The sequence below is a fragment of the Cornus florida genome, unplaced genomic scaffold (assembly GCF_030987335.1).
Source record: "Cornus florida cultivar Cherokee Brave unplaced genomic scaffold, ASM3098733v1 CherokeeBrave_3.0.0_Hap2_Chr06, whole genome shotgun sequence".
Classification (NCBI taxonomy): Eukaryota; Viridiplantae; Streptophyta; class Magnoliopsida; order Cornales; family Cornaceae; genus Cornus; species Cornus florida.
This window is the reverse complement of record NW_026775576.1, coordinates 107,670,848-107,687,318: the sequence shown is the minus strand read 5'-3', so window position 1 is coordinate 107,687,318 and position 16,471 is coordinate 107,670,848. Positions and strand designations below refer to the sequence as shown.

The following is a 16,471-nucleotide window of genomic DNA, read 5'->3' as shown; positions in this document are numbered from 1 at the left end:
AGGAGTTAAATCTCCACCAAAACATGTCACTTTCTCTTTAAGAGTTAACCAGTGGCAACAAATATATATAGAAGAGAAAGGGAGAGGGATAGATCGGGCATTATTCAGGGTTTTGGGGTCACATGACCCGCACATGATCTCTTTGTTTTTTTGTTTTGTTTTTGTTTTTATTTTTATTTTTACTTTTATTTTTATTTTTACTTTTATTTTTATTTTGTGTTATTCATTTTAAATTATTATTGTATGCAAAAAAAAAATTCATAGTATAAAAATTTATATAAACAAAGAGTACTTAAGTCTTCAAGGGGGTTTATATGCACTATATCCCCCTTGCTACTTCAAGGGAGTTTCTGCAAATTACCTCTTATCCTTTCTTTTCCAAATTGCTACTACAATTCTAAAGTATCTCTTATCTTCTATAGCTAGGAGTATGTCAGAGCAGCAGAACAGCGAGCCACAGGCAGTGGAGGTGCCCAAGGGCCGACCCGTCGGCGGCACCGAGTACAGCTGGTGCAAGGCCGTGCCCGGTGGCACCGGCATAACTGTTCTGGGTCTTCTCCTCTCAAAAACCCCAGACTTGTCAGTTCTCCAAAATGCCCTCCACAACCTCCAAATTACCCACCCTATACTCCGCTCCAAGCTCCACACCGACACCGACACCGACACCGACACCACCACCACCACCACCAACAATTACAGCAACACATTCTCCTACAGATACATGACACCACCCACCAGCCCTCTAGATCTCCTCCAAATCCAATGGTTCGATCTTCCATCGACGGCTCAAGTCCTCCAAACCACTAAAGAGGACGACGACAACTCCTTTGACTCTGATCCCTTCCACCTGATCCTCGAACACGAATTGAATCGAAACACCTGGAGTAGGAATAGTACTAGTACTAGTAGTGACGAAACCGACGTGCTCTTTGCCAGCGTGTACGGTCTAAGTGATGAGAAGTGGGTGGTGGCTCTACGCCTTCATACGTCGGCGTGTGACCGGACGGCGGCGGTGTGGTTGTTGAGGGAGCTGTTGGAGTTGTTAATAATGAGGATGAGAGGGAAGGGGGAGGGGGAATCAGGCAGCGGTGGGCTGCAGGAGGAGGTTATAAGTTTGGGAATTGAGGATTATATTCCGAGTGGTAAAGCTAAAAAGCCTTTTTGGGCACGAGGAGTGGACATGTTGGGCTACTCTTTGAATTCTTTCAGGTTGTCAAATTTGGACTTTAGAGATGTCCATTCCCCAAGAGCTTCCCAGGTGGTCAGGTTGCAGATAGCGTCACAACACACTCATGGGATTCTTTCTGTAAGTTGTTGTCATCATCATCATATATATATATATATATATATATATTCATTTGTTATGTATGATCTGATCGCTCTTTGAGGTGAATCTAATTAATTCTTTTGGGCGATGGATCATTTCCAATTAATCCCTATGACGAGATTTTTGAGACTAAGAAGAGATTAGTTAAATCTGCTGCACTGGGCGCAGGGACGTACATTTTACTTTGGGGCTCTGGCCTGCAATCAATCTAGGAATGTATTAGTATTATTTTTCTGCTATGAAAAACATGCTATACACCTAATGCATCTAATTGAGTAATTTCGAAAGGCGTCTCCCAACCCCCCCCCCCCCCCCCCCCCCCCCCAAAAAAAAAAATGTTGAAAACATTTTAAAATGATTGAACCAATAGATCAGATATTGAAGGTTGTTATGAAAAAGAGGATCGAAAAGGAGTTTACGAGAACAAGAGAAAAAATAATGACAAAGAAAAATAAAGTGGCACACATACAAACGAGACACGGATTTACGTGGTTCGGCTATGCCTACATCCACGGGGAGAAGACAAAACAATATTTCACTATGGAAATAAAGAGATACAAGGCAAGGTGGCTCACACCCAATTACACCCAAACTCTCTCACTCACTAACTGATATTACAAACACACAATTGATGATTTTGGATGCTTCAAACTATGGAGGGCAAAGGCTATTTATAGCCAAAATGGGACACCAAAATGAGGCTATTGGTGACCACTCAAAAGACTTGCTGGGCATACATTCTTGGAGGCCAAGAATCTTGATAACATCATGGGTGATGCAAGCCAGAAATTGAGCCATATGTTCAACAAATCTCCACCTTGGCGAAAATTCAAATGAGCCACTGTATCTATGCTAAACAAACTGTTTTCTCCACAAAACAAATTAATTAAGAATTTTAGTTAAGTTTGAGGCATCCTCAAACTTAACCCTCGGGCTCTCATTCTTCAACCCATGCATGTATTGCGTAGCCACAAGCATACCTCCAGTATTTGTGTCACTGCTCTTTTTAACTCTTCTTTTGCCAAGACCTGAACGCAGATTTCTGCTAGCTGTAGAAGACCCTGTAGAAGCTCCACCTGTTACTGTATTCCCTTGGAGAAGGTACAAATTTTTCACCTTGGTGCCCAATAGCACCATAAGAGAATCCATCACGACCATCATTACTCCACCATCTGTTACAACCTTGTAGCCTCTGGAGTCGAGCACACCTACTGAAATAAGATTCATCTTTAGATCCGGTACATGTCTCACATCTGACAATGTTCTTACCAATCCATTGTGCGTCTTGATCTTGACTGTTCCAATTCCCAAACTTTTGAAAGCTTTCCTGTCCGCCGTCAAAATCGAACCACCTTTCACCTCTTTATAGGAAAAGAAAGAATCCCTACTGGGACACATATGAACGGAACAACCAGAATCAAGAATCCAACTGTCATTAAATGACATACCTGAACACAAGGTTGTCATGAGAACATAATCGTCACTCTCCGAATCACTCGTTGTAGCAGTTGCCACAGAAGCTGCTTCTTGAACCTTCTCTTTGCCATTCTCATTCTTTGCCTTTAGTTTGGGACAGTGCTTAATGATGTGCCTTATCTCGTGACAGTAGTAACATTCCACATTTTTATGAGATCTATATTTGCCCCTACTACCAGAACCCTTTGTCTCACTTTTGCCTCTTACAAATAGACCCTCAGCCTGTTCATTTCTAATATTTCCAGACACCTTTTTCCTCAACTCCTGAGAGTTCAATGAGGATTTAATATCCTCCATACTAATAGTGTCTTTTTCATAGAGCAATGTGGTAACAAAATGCTCATAGGAAGGAGGCAAAGAACACAACGAAATAAGGGCTTGATCATCGTCATCAATTTTAATATCAGTAATTTTCAAATCCATAGTAATAGAATTGAAATTATCAATATGTTCCTTAAGAGGCATACCTTCCTTCATACGAAGGGTGTAGAGTCTCTGTTTCAGGTAAAGTCTGTTGGTGAGAGATTTCGTCATATACAGACTCTCCAATTTCAGCCACAACTTTGCACCGTGTCTTCATCAATAACTTCACGCAGCACCTCATCAGCTAAATTCAAAATAATCGCACTGTGCGCCTTTTCATCGACCTCATCCTTGTCTTCATTGGATAAGTTGTTGGCAACTTGTCCTTCCCGAACAACACCTTCTTTAGACTTTGTTGAGTCAGCAGGCCTGCATCTTAATGCGCCAAATATTGAAGCTAATCTTGCCATCAAATTTCTCAATCTCGTATTTGGTCGACATCTCAAAAAACTCCCTAAAATAATTCTCGGTGAATAGTACTGTATTTGTGAATAGTACCGGAATAGTATATGTGAACCGTATCTGTACACAATATACACAAACTCAAACTCTGATACCAGTTTGTTATGAAAAAGAGGATTGAATAGGAGTTTATGAGAACAAGAGAAAAAATAATGACAAAAAAAATAAAATTGCACATGCACAAACGAGACAAGGATTTACGTGGTTCGGCTATGCCTACATTCACGGGGAGAAGACAGAACAATATTTCACTATGGAAATAAAGAGATACAAGGCAAAGTAGCTCACACCCAAAACCCAATTACATCCAAACTCTCTCTCACTAACTGATATTACAAACACACAATTGATGATTTTGGATGCTTCAAACTATGGAGGGCAAAGGCTATTTATAGCCAAAATGGGACACCAAAATGAGGCTACTTGGTGATCACTCAAAAGACTTGCTGGGGCACACATTCTTGGAGGCCAAGAATCTTGATAACATCATGGGTGATGCAAGCCAGAAATTGAGCCATATGTTCAACAAAGGTGATGTCCTTTGATCAAATACTTTACTTATAGAGTTGTTGGTGTTGGTTTATTTTTATGCTTGGGAAAATAATAATAAATTTATGGTACATAATGATCAATTGATAAAATCTACTAAAGCTACTACTACGTACAAGGCAACTCAGTTTTGAAAAGGAGCGTGACAAACTTGCTTATTTCTCCTGCTTGATTGTTACTCTTTTGTCTGTGCTTGAATTAACCCATTGGCTTTACCGGTGGACATGCATATGGGCTAATAAAGCTTTGCAGATTGGACACTCCTCCAGTACTAATCTAGCTAGCATTTGGATCCCACTTGCTACGTACTGTTGTGGCATAAATGATAGCCTGAGTAAAGATGGAGAGGAGGAGCCTTCATCATGTTATCCTTCAAATAATACTATTTTTTTTGTTCAGTGACAATATATATTTGATATTTTTATTTGATGGAGATAATCTATATTTGATATTTTTATTTGATGGAGATAATCTTTTTAGCACTAAAATTCCATTAACACAAACAAACTTTGATTAAAACTTCATTATCAATTTTTCCCAGTAGACTAGACGATACTGTGTTTGGGGCCAAACATAGTTTTACAAGAACAAAGATACAAGTCCTCATGGGTGGCCCCTAGCCTCTTCTGCCCCTTGAGGCAGACTCAATTCCTAGATTGGATGCTCTCTTGTTAACCAATAAATTTAATTACAAAATAGTAGCATGAAATACAATCATATTACAAAAGCAATCAATCAATTTTGAAAGTGAAGGATGAAAGCCATGAATAATCTTATTGTATACAACTCTGAATTTATAAAACTTTAGTCAAGGCATTTTCAAATTTTGTGCTGCAAGTAAAGTGATGTTTAAAATGGATGGTTACTATCAAGGGTTCCATTCTTATATCTGACATTGAAAAACTAAAAGAAAAAGGGTTTATGGTACAAATTTTGCAGGGTTGCAAGTCAAGAGGGATCAGACTATGCGGGGCCTTGGCAGCTGCCGGATTAATTGCTGCTCGATCCTCTAAATACCTTCCTGATGATCAGTGGGAGAAGTATGCAGTTGTGACCCTCATGGACTGCCGTTCGATTCTTGACCCAGTTCTTAGCAGCCACCATCTTGGTAAGTCCCTAGTTTCTATGCCCCAAGCGACTTCCCTAGCAGGGGTCAATTAGCTGCTTATAATATTTCCTACCACAACTAAACTTGGCTATGGCACTTTGAGGATAACATGTGTTACTTGACATGGTACCATGTCAAGCTTTAATCCAACCATATTTTAATGGGCATAAATTCAATCCCAATCTGTTTCCATTATCTAAAATATATCCCTGCTTACGCAAGCTATTAGGAGGGAAGCTTAGAAACATACCCAATTGTTATTTCACGAAGTAGCTTTACTTAGTTATCATCAAGCCCAACTCATTCTAGTTTTTATCATTGCACCAAATAATGAATTGTGTCAACGAGACACATTCCGGTTCGCCCATTAGGCCTCAAAATGATAAACCCAAATCAAAATGTACATTGAATGGAATTATCAACACATATCCTTTGTTATCTTAGGCCTTTTCATAAATGAATGAAGTTGGAGGATACGCAGAGCAAGAGCTCTAGAAGAGTTTCTTTACTACCTATGCTATGCATGTTTTGCCCAAGCCCATACAATTCTCTACTTGGTTTGTAGCCAAATATTTATGTCTATGTGTTGTTGTGGCCCGAATTTGGTGCCAACGTGACCTGTTGGATGAGCTTTGTTTTTGACTTTTTTTTTTTGCTTGTGAGTCATGGACCCTAATTAGTACTCTCTTTGAAGCCTGATATATAAGGGTGTTAGGGTTTGAAGTGAGAGATAGAGCGACACTAAAAATCGCATAGAAAGAGAGTAAGAGACTAAAACTTGTAATCTCCTATTTTTAGTATAGTGAGGACTTTTGCCTGATCTCCACGGTGGATATATGCTTTGTCGAAGCTAAATCTTTGTGTTCTTTATATGTGGTGTGTTTACTTTTCTATTGTGTTTCTTGATTGTTGCTCGGGTTCACTGACGTAACAATTTAGTTAGAGTTATATAAAATGGCTTTAATTGTTACACAAACAATTGATTAAGACTTAAATAATCTTGTTGTAAATGATATTTGGTAAGTTATAAAAAGTAATTGATCCTATTTGAAAAAAGCAATCAATTTTAAGAGCTGATTATGATTAAATTGATTTATTACTTAAGGCAATAATCATTTTATATCATCTGATCAAATCGAATTTTAAATCAAAAGCTGATTAAATCACTAAATCCAAACAGACACTTTATTTTGTATGTGATATTATTCAGCATGTATACTTGGTGCACTGAACATGGTGACCCTAAAACAAATTCAGGGTTTTACCATTCTGCCATCCTAAACACACATGACATAAGAGGAGGTGAAAATTTCTGGGAGCTGGCAAAGAGAACCTACACAGGCTTTGCGAATGCTAAGAACAACAACAAGCATTTCTCAGACATGGCAGACCTCAATTTTCTCATGTGCAAGGCCATTGACAACCCTGGTTTGACTCCATCATCATCCCTGAGGACTTCCTTCATCTCTGTGTTTGAGGACCCTGTGATCGACCATTCTAGCAAGTCACTGCGAGAGATCGGACTGGAGGACTACCTTGGGTGCGCTTCGGTTCACGGAGTGGGCCCGTCTATCGCCATCTTCGACACGATACGGGATGGAGAACTAGACTGTGTCTGTGTGTACCCATCGCCATTGCATTCGAGGAAACAGATGCAAGAGCTGGTTGATAAGATGAAAAGGGTTCTAGTTGATGTCAGTACTTGTGTGGAGGGTGAGTCGGGTGACTGTTAGCCTTTTTATGAAAGTCTGCCATGCCAGTAACTGTTTCCCTATGGGATAGCCTAACATCTCATTAAGATTAAGTATAATGCATGCAGGTTCTGTCTGTCTCTCTCTTATGTATGCATATTACGGAGTATTTTGTCAGCAGTTAGCAGACTTGTTGATCTGAAATTAAGGATCAATCGAGGGCAGTTCCTTCAAGTATTTTTGCTGCGACTGGGAGTTGGGACTGTATAGCAATTAACACCATTAAACTGTGTTGTGAGATTTATATGTACCACTGGCAAGTGCACGAATCTTTGTAGATAGGATTTATTTGTAAGAGTGTCGTCAACAGATTTCTTAAATTCCAAATTAACTTGAAGAATAATTGAGATGATTAATTTTAAATTAACTAAGTAGAAAAAGAAAATAAACTAAAGAACAATGATTAAATAGGATGTAAAAAATAGAGAGAGAGGATTAGGGGTATGACTTACCACCAGTTAATTGCATTAATTTATTGAAGATATATATAGAAATTTTGTCAAACAGGACTCCAAAATTCATACAGACTTTCAGCCCAATTTTGACAAAGTAAACAGTTGTTTTAGGGAATCCTCGTGAAATACAAAATTGTAACTCTTCGAATTTCCTTTTAACCACAAGGGAATTTAGCTGTTTTGACACTCGAGAAGAGAGATACGGCCAGATTATCAAAACAGATTTAAGTTACCAACTTTGGCGAAAGTTTCCTTTTTAGAGAAGGATTTTTCCTTTTCTTCTTCTTTCCATTCTCATCAACTTGTGGCTTCTTTTGGACTAACGCTCATAATCAATGGTTTTGACTGATTTTATAATTCATACAGACTTTCAGCCCAATTTTGACAAAGTAAATAGTTGTTTTAGGGAATCCTCGTGAAATACAAAATTGTAACTCTTCGAATTTCCTTTTAACCACAAGGGAATTTAGCTGTTTTGACACTCGAGAAGAGAGATACGGCCAGATTATCAAAACAGATTTAAGTTACCAACTTTGGCGAAAGTTTCCTTTTTAGAGAAGGATTTTTCCTTTTCTTCTTCTTTCCATTCTCATCAACTTGGGGCTTCTTTTGGACTAACGCTCATAATCAATGGTTTTGACTGATTTTATAATTAAAGTCCTGAAATAAATAAAAACAATAAAACAATGTAAGTAAAGGGGCTAAAATGTATAACATTCAACGCCTAACAAACTGCTCAACTGCTGGGTTTTATACATGCATGTTATAAAGCCTGAATTAAGTTTTCATTTTATTTCTTTGCCACATTGGAACGTGACAAATAGTCCATGATTTGGAGTGACAACAGTTCATTTTAATTGAAAATATACAATGCTAGAGTGCCCCCTAAAAGAACAAATTGTTTTATGTTTGAACTCTCTCACTAAAATGATTGTGCAGAGAGATTGTATTCTATATTTATAGAACATCTATACAGATTACTAGAGTTTGAAATATTACAGATTACAAGAGTTTGAAATATTACAGATTACAAGAGTTTCAATACTTGAATCTATATAACTGTTTCAGCTTTATCTTTATCCTTTGCATTACATTTGAGCTTTGGAATATCGTTGCTCTTGTTATCTTGAGAAGACTAAACCTTGCTGCTATCTGGAATATTATTTACTGCCTTAATAGGCCCCCTCAAGCGAAGCGGAAGTTCCATGATGCTGAGATTGTCAATTTGTCACATAGCATAGCGAAGCGATTCGAGACCAATGGCTTTGTAAAGATGTCGGCCTTTTGATCTTTGGTAGAGATGAACAGAACCATTAAACTTTTAGATGCCATTTTGTCTGTAAATCGCTACCAATCCCTTTGACTGTGAATTTTTAATTTTTAACGAAAGTAAATCGCTGGAATTCAACTGATGGGGAAGGAGGAGCAACGACCAAAAAGAGTAGCCAAATTCTTTTTTTTTTTTTTTTCTTTAGGAGTTGCCAAATTCTTTATTTTCTTTTCTTTAATGAATATCTAATTTTGTCATTACACCTCGATAATATTTATTGTTAAGCAAATAATAGATAAGTTTTTTAAAATAGAGAAAAAAATGATTAATGGACGGGGAAATTATATTTTGGTGACCAAAATTAAATATAATTGGTGTAAAGTGATCTTAAAATCAAGAAAAGGTGAATAGTCACCAAACTTAAAACTTAATTACTAATAAGTGACCATTTGATGATTTATTACTTAAATGACCTTCTTATAATATATTACATTAGTATGTAAGTATACAAATTTACCCTCTACATTAAACTAAATAAACACTTACTTAAATTAACTAACAAATAGACGATATATTATCGGGTCTCTAAAGAGAAGTCTAAGATGGGAGAAAACTGATGACGGATGTTCTGCATCGTTTTCTTCAAGGTTCTAAGAGGCAAGACGAAAAAATTGTAAATTTTATTCTTATTCATTATTTTCAAAGTATAGTTATTATACTTTACAAGTTAATTTGTTTGAGAGATATTTATTAAGATATAAGATTGTAATTTTTAGGTATTTTTTAATACTACTGAGCTATAGTTTAAGAAATAATGACCATTGTTGATTAATTTTAGAATTTTGCCAACTGTTAAGGGGTGTTTCAAAAGTATGCATATCTATGATTTGCAAAATATGAAGTTATCATATGAATTGTTATTGAGATTGCTTGGGCTTTGGAACACTTCGTATCACGCAATTGCACTTCGATTTTTGAAAGTGATTATATTACTTTAGACATTGTCATTAGTTCACGTCTCAAAATTAGATTACTTTGTAATGAACTTCATTTGTTTGTTAAAATGCTTGAAAAACTATTTCTTTCAAAAAAAGAATTTGTCTTTTTTTTTTTTTTTGGATTATAAATGAGTAACATTTGAATTGATCTAATACTCTAGTTATATCGCCAAAGCATACGTCACAAACCCGTGCTTGAGGGAAGGCACTAAAACAAGGGCTCACGGCCCCTTAACCTTTTGCGCTTTCAAATGATAAGAATGAGTAATCCACAACCCTAGTTTAACTAAATAGCTTTTCTATATCTTTAACCACATGTAGACCTTAGACACACATAATTGGTAGGAGCTTTTTATCAAGGTATTATTAGGATTTGTATTTTATTATCAACATCTGATATTGTTAATATTGTGTGAAATAATTGAATTGCATACATATTTTGTTAAGGCTCTCTATACTAACTAAAAATAAATTTAGAAATTTTGTGTGCATCTTGATCTTGTAATAATATTTGTCAACAATATTTTTACAAAGAAACAAAAATATAATTTTGTATTTTAAAAATATTATTAAACACTCCTATTGTTTGGTGCCTTAATAATTGTCATCACAGTGTTAATACTATTTGGCATTCTACTTTCACTCAAAAAAATATAAAATCATATTTTTGTTTCTTCGCAAAAACAGAAGACGCAACCTTATATTTATTTATTTAGGTTGTTTTTTTTTTTTTTTTTTTTTTGGCTTTTTCCTTCTCACCTCTATTTCTTTCTCTCTCTAGTTTTCTAAAACACAACAGGTTAATCTCATGTTCAAATTCAAACACAGAAGCTTCTTTGTTTCGAACAATGATAGGCTTCGTTTCTTCTCAGTTCCTTCTGCTACATCCGTGGTGGATTCCATAACCCAACATCAAAATTGTCAACAAACTTCCTCAAATCACAATACCCACACAAGAGAAACACCAAACTCTCAATTTTCACACTCCCTGACCTCAAAATACTACATTTCTACACTACTCAGCTGTAAAAGTCTTGGCCAAATCAGACAAGTTCATGCCCAAGTGGCTGTAAACGACATGCTTCAAGACCTTATCGTTGCAAACAAGCTTCTTTACGTATATACTCGGTATAAATATTTAGATGATGCTTATTCCTTGTTTTGTAGGATGGAAGAGAGAGACTCAGTATCTTGGAGTGTAATGGTTGGTGGGTTTGCCAAGATCGGTGATTATATGAATTGTTTTGGGACATTTAGGGGGTATATTCGATCCGGGAAGCAGCCCGATAATTATACATTGCCTTTTGTTATAAGGGCTTGTAGGGACACAACGGACCTCCAAATGGGCAGACTGATTCATCAAATTGTTTACAAATTTGGGTTGCATTTGGATAGATTTGTGTCGGCCGCACTGGTGGACATGTATGCTAGATGCCGTGTTATTGAGGACGCGAGGCAATTGTTCGATAAAATGCAAAAGAGGGACCTTGTAAGTTGGACGGTCATGATCGGGGCTTGTGCTGAGTGTGGGAATGCTAGTGAGTCATTCGTTATTTTTGATCGCATGAGACAGGAAGGTGTTGCACTGGATAAGGTTGCGATGGTTACTGTTGTGAATGCTTGTGCAAAATTAGGTACTATGCATAATGCCAGACTTGTACATGATTATATATGGAGGAACAAGTTTTCCTTGGATGTGATACTGGGGACGGCAATGATTGACATGTATGCCAAGTGTGGTAGCGTTGATTCTGCAAGGGAGATCTTCGACAGAATGAAAGAAAGGAATGTTATCTCGTGGAGTGCAATGATTGCAGCTTACGGGTACCATGGACAAGGCCGTGAAGCTCTTGATTTGTTCCCTATGATGTTAAGAAGTGGTGTCTTACCAAATAGGATCACTTTTGTTTCTTTGTTAAATGCTTGTAGTCATGCAGGCTTGGTTAAAGAGGGTCTTCAGTTTTTCAATTCCATGTGGGAAGATTACTCTGTAAGCCCCAATGTGAAACACTATACTTGTATGGTTGATCTGTTGGGTCGTGCCGGTAGACTCGATGAGGCCTTGGATTTGATTGAGGATATGAAAACTGTGGAGAAAGATGCGGGGCTCTGGGGTGCATTGCTTGGGGCATGTAGGATTCATTGTCATATAGAGCTTGCAGAAAAGGCAGCGAAATGCCTAGTTGAATTACAGCCTCGAAACGCTGGCCACTATGTATTGCTTTCAAATATCTATGCCAAGGCAGGTAGATGGGAGGATGTGGCTAAGACTAGGGAACTAATGATCCATAGGAAATTGAAGAAAATTCCTGGTTGGACTTGGATTGAGGTGGATAACATGATCCATCGATTTAGTGTTGGAGACAGTACTCATCCTCGGTCTAGAGAAATTTATGAGATGTTGAAAAGTTTGAGTACGAAGGTTGAGTTGGCTGGTTATATTCCTGATACAAATTTTGTGTTACATGATGTGGATGAGGAACTTAAGTTAGGATTCTTATACGCACATAGTGAGAAATTGGCAATTGCATTTGGCCTTATCACCACACCCCCTGGGACTCCTATCAGGATTACTAAGAATCTTAGGGTTTGTGGCGACTGTCACACGTTTAGTAAATTTGTGTCTGCAATTACACACAGGGTGATTATTGTCCGTGATGCAAATCGATTTCATCACTTCAAGGAAGGTGCTTGTTCTTGTGGGGATTACTGGTAATTCAGTTCTTCCATTCAGGTTATATGAATTATGCTGGTGCTCCTTGCTATTGATCTTTTATTGCATCTAAAGTCCATTTGTATTTAATTTTATTTAACATGTACCTTTAAAAGATCGTTGGAATTTAATACTTTTACTGTAGCTATGAAACAGTCCAAAGCACATTGACATCACCATTTAAAGAAAAATTAAAGACACGAGATTTAATCTTTCAACAGTATATATCAAGAGTTCTACTTGAAGAAAATTAGTTGGTTGTTCATTGACAATTTGTTAGAGAAGACGATAGCATGACAACTGAATTTATATTTGGAGTGGATTATAATTTTGACATAATTGTTTTTTTTCTCTCTCATCTTTTTTCCTCCTCTACTCTTTTCAGGGGTGAGAAAAAATCCACTACCAAGTTTGATGGCAGATGTAAAACTAAAAAGCATAACATCAAAATTTGAACAAAAGTAGATTGGGTTTGTTGTAAATGACTTGGATAGATCAACACTTCTGACCCTTGTTGCAGGATAACTATTGATGTGAGCGTTCTTTCTCTCTTGAAAATCTACTTCCCTCGTAAATAGACCGACTTCTTTGAAGGGAAAAACGCTTAAGAATCATAATTAACAAATTCAAAACATACGTATTTTAGAGTAGTTCTCCATTATTGCTTTCTCATTGTTTAAAGTAAGAATTTTGGGTAAATTATGCTGATTTTCGTTGATGTTTCTGACAATCACAATAAATTCCTGATGTTTTTGAAATTACCCTTCCTCTCCTTTGGTTAGGTTCAATAAAAACCATCAGCCGCCACATTCAAATTTGTGAAATCATATTTTACTAGTATTTCCAAAACACCTGGTTTCCCTCGTTAATAAATGATATGAAAATCTCAAGAAATTATTAAATTGTCCCAGACAGTGTCATAAAAAAAATTCAATTAAGAAAAGTGGACTCATAAGAGTTTAATAAGATATTACAAAAAAAACCTTAATATGAGTTTTAATTGGATTGAACCAACAAGTTGCTTACGTTCTAGAACCATCTAATAATTTCTTGAAAATTCTATTTTCATTTGTATTAAATTATGTCCTCATCCACTTTTTGAAAACCATCTTTTTATTTAGACTGTGTTAGAGGGGTGGGATACTAAAAATGGGAGGTTCTGGCTGTAGTCAATTCTTTGACACTTAATGGTAGAGGTGCAACTCCAGCGGGTTGAAGGGTCTACCCTAACCCAACTCGTGCTACAAGCAATGCTGCCCAAGCTCGGGTTGAACTCGACATCAGGCTCAAGCCTTATTTTGGTCGGGTTGATATCTAATCCAGTCAAACTAGGTATGTATAGAGAAAACCACATTCTCCATCTGATTGATTAGATGGCCTCATCTAATCGATTAGATGGTCTCCCACAGATTTTTCTTACTTTTTGTTTTGGCATCTAATCGATTAGATGGTCCTGAGTTACTTCTTTTGACCATTTTTTCTTGATTTGATTATAACTTTGTCATTCGGACTCTGAATCAAGTGATTCTTGAGTCTAAATTTATTAATTTTTCGTTGTCTATCCAATGGTGTGCACGGTAGTACCCATTTCTGTGTAAAAAGACTGTTTTACCCTTGGGGTTCACTTTGTCCGATTTTCAAAACCTAGCTTCCGCTATTATTCTTTTAAGTCTTGTGGCTTCTTGGAAAGTCACTTTGGCGTCTTAGGGATGACGTCTATCCTTAGAGACCTTAGTTTTATCTTTCGCTTCCGCATTTGGGATCCATTATCGGGTCAACTTTCGGGTCATCACAGACGCACTGGGTTTGTAAAACCAGGGTCGTCACAGTGTTCAGGGACCAATTAGGACTCACGGTAAAGGCTTACATTGATGATATGGTAGTGAAGAGTCGAAAGAAAGAGGACCACCTCCATCATCTTCAAGAGATGTTTGACACACTACGGAAGCATAGTGTGAGATTGAATCCAACCAAATGTTTATTTGGAGTGTCCTCAGGGCAGTTCCTAGGACACATTGTCAACAACAGAGGAATTTAGGCCAACCCTGCTCAAGTTCAAACATTGATGCACAGCGCAGAACCCAGAACTCTAAAGGAAGTCCAAACCCTTACAGGCAAGATAACAACACTCGGTTTGTTGCAAGGTTGTAAGACAAATGCAATCTGTTCTTTGATGCAATAAGAAATGGGGGAAAACAGACTTGGGGGACCGAGCGACAACAAACACTCTCCAGGTTAAAGGAATACATGCAACAACCCCCAATCCTCTCAGCACCGAGACACGCAGAACGTCTCCTCCTCTATTTAGCGGTGTCATTGTCGACGAGTAGTGCTGCCCTGGTCAGGGAAGACGGAAAAAATTAGTATCCCGTGTTCTACACAAGCAAGACAATGTCTGACCTCGAGAAAAGATATTATAAGGTTGAAAAAATCATCCCAGCACTGATTTATGCTATAAGCGAAAACTAATGCATTATTTTGAATCATACCCTATCGTTGTCCCAACATCGTATCCAATCAGAGCAATATTGTGCAAACCTAACCTCTCCGGTAAGGGAATGACATGGGCAATAAAATTAAGCTTATTCGAAATTTCTTACGAGCCTTGAATAACAATCAAGGGACAAGTAGTCACAGACCTTCTGCTGGAATGCGAGGTAGAGGACATTGAGGAAGAGTTAGAAGAACCTAACTAGAGCCTATATGTCGATGGAGCCACCAACCAGATGGGGGGGGGGGGGGGGGGGGGCGGAATTCAGATCCGAACTCCTAAAGGCATAAGTCTGCAATAAGCGATCAGGTTGGAATTCGAAGCCATGAACGACGAGGCCGAGTATGAAACATTGCTAGCCGGCCTCGGGTTAGCAAAAGAGCTCAGAGTAAGAAGGTTGTGCATTTTCAGTGATTTTCAACTGGTAGTGAAACAAGTACTGGGATAATACAACACCAAAGACAGCACAATGGAAGCTTACCGATCTGCCGTCGAACTGGAGACCAAAAGATTCAATCAGATCAGATTCACATAAATTCCCAGAGAAGAAAATTACGGGGCCGATTAACTTGCCAGTCAAACATCCGGCTCAGGAACACATTAACAAGGGTAGTACTAGTGGATATAATAAATAAACCATTCATACATAGTGCCATCCAACCAGAAACCTGATAGTGTTTGCGTGATTCCATACGAACCTAGCTGGATCGACCCGATAATGTTGTATATCAGGGATGGGGTCTTGCCTGAGCAGAGAGACGAGGTCAAAAAGTTGTGGGCAAATGCAACAAAAAATGCCATACTCCATGGACGGTTGTATCATAGGTCCTTCTCCGATCCCTATTTAAAGTGTTTCACCCCCTTTGAGGCTAGAGAAATCCCGCGTGTGATTCATGAGGGAGTATGTGGCAACCATATGGGGGGCAGATCGCTAGGTCACAAGGTCATGACCCAAGGCTACTTTTGGCCCCACATGTCACGAGACGCAGAAGAGTACTCAAGAAGGTGTGGCAAGTGTCAAAGGTTCAGACCATTGATCCACTAGCCTCCTGAGGAACTATACGTAATGGCCAATCCATGACCATTCGCACAGCGGGGGATGGATATAGTAGGACCACTACTAAACGCAAGATCTTAGAACATGTACGTCCTGCTAGCTATTGATTACTTCACTAAGTGGGCGGAGGCAAAGTCCTATCCCAGCATAACCCATACTCGGGTGAAGAGCTTCATTTAGAACAACATAATTTGTCGCTTTAGCATCCCCAGGTCAATTGTCATGGACAACGGGAAGAACTTGGACAATCGGCACGTTAGAAAGCTTCTTGATGAACATGGAATCAATCAGAAGCTTGCTGCAGTAAGCCACCCGCAAGGGAACAGAAAAGCTGAGATTACGAACAGAACAATCTTTGATTGTATAAAGAAAAAACTGAAGGACAAGAAGGGCAAGTGGCTCGACGAGCTCCCAAAAGTTCTTCAAGCATACTGGACCCCAAGAAGACCCA

General features: G+C 38.1%; 2 protein-coding genes across 2 annotated transcripts; both read left to right on the top strand.

Annotated features, from left to right (window-relative positions):
- The first annotated feature begins 127 nt into the window (after positions 1 to 127).
- On the top strand, positions 128 to 7,286 carry LOC132313779 (uncharacterized). The gene is made up of 4 exons (XM_059812720.1): positions 128 to 1,306; positions 5,117 to 5,285; positions 6,543 to 6,998; positions 7,105 to 7,286. Exons 1-4 carry the CDS (start codon positions 431 to 433, stop codon positions 7,176 to 7,178), a joined length of 1,575 nt encoding a protein of 524 aa, XP_059668703.1. The 5' UTR covers positions 128 to 430; the 3' UTR covers positions 7,179 to 7,286.
- Positions 7,287 to 10,373: 3,087 nt separating this feature from the next.
- LOC132313778 (pentatricopeptide repeat-containing protein At2g33760-like) lies at positions 10,374 to 12,538 on the top strand. Its single transcript, XM_059812718.1, has one exon. It carries the CDS (start codon positions 10,568 to 10,570, stop codon positions 12,473 to 12,475), a length of 1,908 nt encoding a protein of 635 aa, XP_059668701.1. The 5' UTR covers positions 10,374 to 10,567; the 3' UTR covers positions 12,476 to 12,538.
- Positions 12,539 to 16,471: the final 3,933 nt, after the last annotated feature.

Excerpts from the sequence above, each read along its gene's own strand:
- LOC132313779 (XM_059812720.1), top strand. The coding sequence starts at position 431 with ATGTCAGAGCAGCAGAACAGCGAGCCACAGGCAGTGGAGGTGCCCAAG. Across the intron at positions 1,307-5,116 it reads ACACTCATGGGATTCTTTCT|GGTTGCAAGTCAAGAGGGAT; the intron begins GTAAGTTGTTGT and ends CAAATTTTGCAG. Across the intron at positions 6,999-7,104 it reads TGTCAGTACTTGTGTGGAGG|GTTCTGTCTGTCTCTCTCTT; the intron begins GTGAGTCGGGTG and ends TAATGCATGCAG.
- LOC132313778 (XM_059812718.1), top strand. The coding sequence starts at position 10,568 with ATGTTCAAATTCAAACACAGAAGCTTCTTTGTTTCGAACAATGATAGG.